The sequence below is a fragment of the Octopus bimaculoides genome, chromosome 9 (assembly GCF_001194135.2).
Source record: "Octopus bimaculoides isolate UCB-OBI-ISO-001 chromosome 9, ASM119413v2, whole genome shotgun sequence".
NCBI lineage: Eukaryota > Metazoa > Mollusca > Cephalopoda > Octopoda > Octopodidae > Octopus > Octopus bimaculoides.
The window spans coordinates 22,806,782-22,811,047 of record NC_068989.1 but is presented as its reverse complement, the minus strand read 5'-3'; the positions used below and the strand labels follow the sequence as shown (position 1 = coordinate 22,811,047).

The 4,266-nt window shown below is 37.7% G+C and overlaps 1 protein-coding gene across 1 annotated transcript in view; it reads right to left on the bottom strand.

The window, feature by feature from the left end:
* LOC128248677 (aquaporin-10-like) overlaps positions 1 to 4,266 on the bottom strand; it is a 24,841-nt gene that overhangs the window by 12,292 nt on the left and 8,283 nt on the right. Inside the window, exon 3 of the mRNA XM_052970333.1 lies at positions 2,907 to 3,044. Within this exon, the coding sequence (XP_052826293.1) occupies positions 2,907 to 3,044 (138 nt within the window). The remainder of the gene's footprint in view (positions 1 to 2,906; positions 3,045 to 4,266) is intronic.

The following is a 4,266-nucleotide window of genomic DNA, read 5'->3' as shown; positions in this document are numbered from 1 at the left end:
TCAATAAACACTCACAACGTCCGGTCTGGGAATCGAAACCGCGATCCTATGACCGCGAGTCCACTGCCCTAACCACTGGGCCATTGCGCCTCCACTACTAATCATGACAGGCGCGTCATATGTCGCATTTGATATATTTGCGTTTGATATATATAGATTTTTTGGTTCATATGGATATAAATTTGCTGTATATTTCACCAACAGAATTGGTTCTTTTTTAATGATTCACAAATCGACATTTCTTGAAATTCTTCTAGGTTAATATAAGGAGGTGAGCTGGCAGAATTGTTAGCACGTCGGAAAAAATGCTTAGCGGTATTTCGTCCGTCTTTATCATCCATCCGAATTCAATTCCACCGAGGTCGACTTTGGCTTTCATCCTTTCGGTGTCGATAAATTAAGTATTAGCTGATCATCAGAGTCGAGATAATCGACTTACACCCAGCCCCAAACTTGTTAGCCTTGTGTCAAAAACTGAATCCGATATATCTGACACATGCCAATAACAGACCCGCACCTTTCTGTACGACATTCATTCATTTGAATTGAGAATTTTCTTGATTTCAACTTTTCAATAAATTGTTTTTCAATAAGTCGCCTCTTGTCATCTATTCTGTTGCTGAGTGTACAATTGCTTTAATTGCATTATTTGAACATTTTTGTCACCTTTTATTGAACTGTTTTGAGAAAAACAGACATACCAGGTTTAACTAGCTCTTCCTTAATATTATGATTAGTTTAATCTTTTGCTACCCGTAGGGAAATTGCATAGCTTGTTTTAAAAATACGATATCAAATCTGTAGTTTTCACAGCGGATGATGAAGTGATTTTCTAAAAATCTCTATTTAAATTTGTCTTTCAGAGACTTAAAACATTTCAATTACGAATTTCAATGGTTAGGATTAAGCTCCAGGTGAGTTTCAAGACGGCCAAATTTCATTTATTCATTTGATAAAGCTTATTATTATCATATGAAGCCGAAGGTATAAATTCAAACTTCAAGAATTGAAATGAATTTTGGCGAACATCTTGCTTTCATGTTCTGCTCATTTGCTTTTATAATGAAATGCATATATGGATAAAAACCGAACAATGCTCATCTTTGTTTGTTTAACGTACTTCTTTCCATGCACATGAAGGTATCTGAGGCAAGATTGATACAACTGGATGCTCCCCCTGTTATCAACACTCAGCTGCTTTTCAAGAAAGGGATTTTTTTTTATTCCAGAAGAATTTGTAAGCACAGAGTTATTGGACAGTTTGAGTGATCGCAGAAAATGTCAAGAAATGTCACCGATTAGTAGCATAGCTAAAAACGTTGACGTTTGTAGCTATAGCTCAGCACAGATTGTAAACACACCAGTGTGCATATACACATACATGCATACATACATACATACATACATACATACATACATACATACATACATACGAGGTCTTATCAAAAACTATCGTGACTTGCTTTGATAACGGAACTAAAGTGCGCAGAATGAAGCCGCTTGGCACAGATTGACCAAGTTATAACATTCTCACTCATATCCGTTGTTTATAGCAGTGTTGGAAATGTGGACGTCTTAAAAGGAAGATCGGGTTCCAGTTGCATAGGATCTTCTCGATTGTGCTGAGGAAGACGAAAAGGTTTTGAAAACAGTCATAACAGGTGACTAATCGTGGGTCTATGGTTACGACTCCGAAACCAAGGTTTGAAAGGAGTTCCATTTGAAAGGAACAAAATTTCAAGGCAAAGAAATCCAAGAGAATGCAATGCAGCAGCTGCTCGCTATCCCTACCCTCAAAGGAGTCCGAGGAATGCTTCCATCAAAGTGAGCGGTGCTGGATAAAGTGTGTGGCTTCAGAAATGGACTGCTTCGAAGAAGATTAAATGTCGATTGGATATGCGTTGTAATTTTCTTTTTATAGCACTAGTCCCAATAATTTTTTATCAGACCTCGTATCATACATACATACATGCATACATACATACATACATACATACATACATATATGTGTGTGTGTATGTATGTATGTATGTATGTATGTATGTATGTATGTATGTATGTATGTATGCATATGACGGTTTTCTTTCGGTTTCTGCATACCAAATTCCTCTTGCAAGTAATTGGCTTTTCCAGGGCTACGTTTGGAGTTATCTACCAAAGATTTTGTGTGTACGTTTAGTGATCATCAAGAATGACTAAGATACCTTCTCTCTTTTTAAAATTACGTTAGTCAACAAAAACAAACTAGTTAAGATAAACATAGTAGTTACAATAAAATTAAATACGTACATAAACATACTACCAATGGCTTCAGTACCATTTACCATCGATTAAAATTCATGGAAAGTGAGGTTAATATCGTAAAGAGCATCTTTCTGTCTGTTTGCGTTTATCTTCTGTTACGGTTACCATATAAAAGTTTGAAAATAATTCAGAAATGAGCCCCATGTGGCGGAGTGATTACTGCAGTGAGTGTCATTGGCCATTCTCCCCGGCAACGCCATAGCGGTCATTTTCGCAGGGCATGGCTGAGCACTCCACTTTTCTGGGGTATGTGGCCCGTTGCGCCCTTCTCTCCATCTTCTGCTGCTTTACCCCTTTTTTCTTTCTTTGTTTTCCTTTCTACTTTCTCTTTCCCTCTGTTTATTTGTATTTAAATGTTATAAAGAAACTTCTTGCTCGTTAAGATATAATTAAAATCACATTAAAAATCAAAACTCTGGCAAATTGCAAGAAAGCAACCTGAAAAATGTAAAAATTACGAGAATTTTTTGTTTGCTTTAGTTATCAAATTATTTTTCTACTCCGCTAAGACATTATCAAACCCTACCGATAGGTTTTCGCTCCACTGTGAGAGATTTTGATTAAGAATGTTTTCTAGATATTTCTGAATTCCTTGTCCTTACCATAACAAATTCCATATTGAAGTGCAGCTGCCAGTACAGTAGCCAAGAGCTGTGATATCCAGTAGAAAGGTAGCCTCTTCCAAGAAGTCTTTTTTCCCAAACAACAGGCAAGAGTTACAGCCGGGTTGAGATGTCCACCTGGATTAAGTAAATTATTTCATTTTATTAGTGTTTTATTGATTGGAACGCAGCCACTAATATGAAAGAAAGAGGTAATGCCTTCGATGATATTTCTAATGATATCTAGGATGTTTTATAGGAATATTAAATCAATCGAATATTTGTCAAAGATTTTATTGTCTATCTGTCTGTCTGTCTGTTATTCTTTAACAACAATAGCATTGACAGTGACGTCGAAATTTCGGCAAACTAAGCCACCATCAGACAGTCCAACGATGGCTTAGCGGGTTGAATCTTCGAAGTTACTGTCAACACTATTCTTGTCAAATAATAACAGATTTATACCTTACAAAAAGTATTAAGTAATCTTTATTTTACCATAAATTGTTTTTATTATAACGTAACATAATAAATAAATATATATATATACACAGACACGCACACACTCACACACACACACAGACACACACTCACACAGACACACACACACACAGCCACACACACACAGACACACACAGACACAGACACAGACACAGACACACACACACACACACATAGACACACACACACACACACACACACACACACACACACACACACACACACACACACACACACACACAGCAATGATAAATCTCTGAGCGAGAAGTAAACAGTAGCAGCACGGAATCGTGAAGTATATTTGCCACCTAAATGTGACAGACCCATAGGGGACGATGCTACTGGTATTTATTGCCCAGAAAGACATCTTATCCAGCTGGCTAACGACACACTGTCTGTGTTCGTTTAGTATCTGCGAAAGGAAATCATCGTTCCCGTCTCTAGCCTTACGTGATACACACAGAGCCGGATTTCTGGGCAGCAACCCGTCATCAGTGTGTGATAATCACCACCTAGCGATAAGAACTCATTCCAGACTCAAAATATTTTATTATTGCCTGTTTCTCCTTTTTCAAAATCAGCGACAGTTTGTCACTGGAAAAGGCATATAGTATTTTACGTTTGGAATGCGTTTTCATCGCTAACTGGTGATTATCACACATTGATGACAGGTTACTACCAAGAAACCCGGGTCTGTATGTATCACGTAAGGCTAGAAATGGGAACAATGATTTCCCTTCGCAAATACTAAACGAACACAGACAGTGTGTCGTTAGCCAGCCGGAGGAAATATCTTCCTGGGGCTATAAACAACAGTAGCATCGTCTCCTATGGGTCCGCCACATTTAGGTGGCAAATG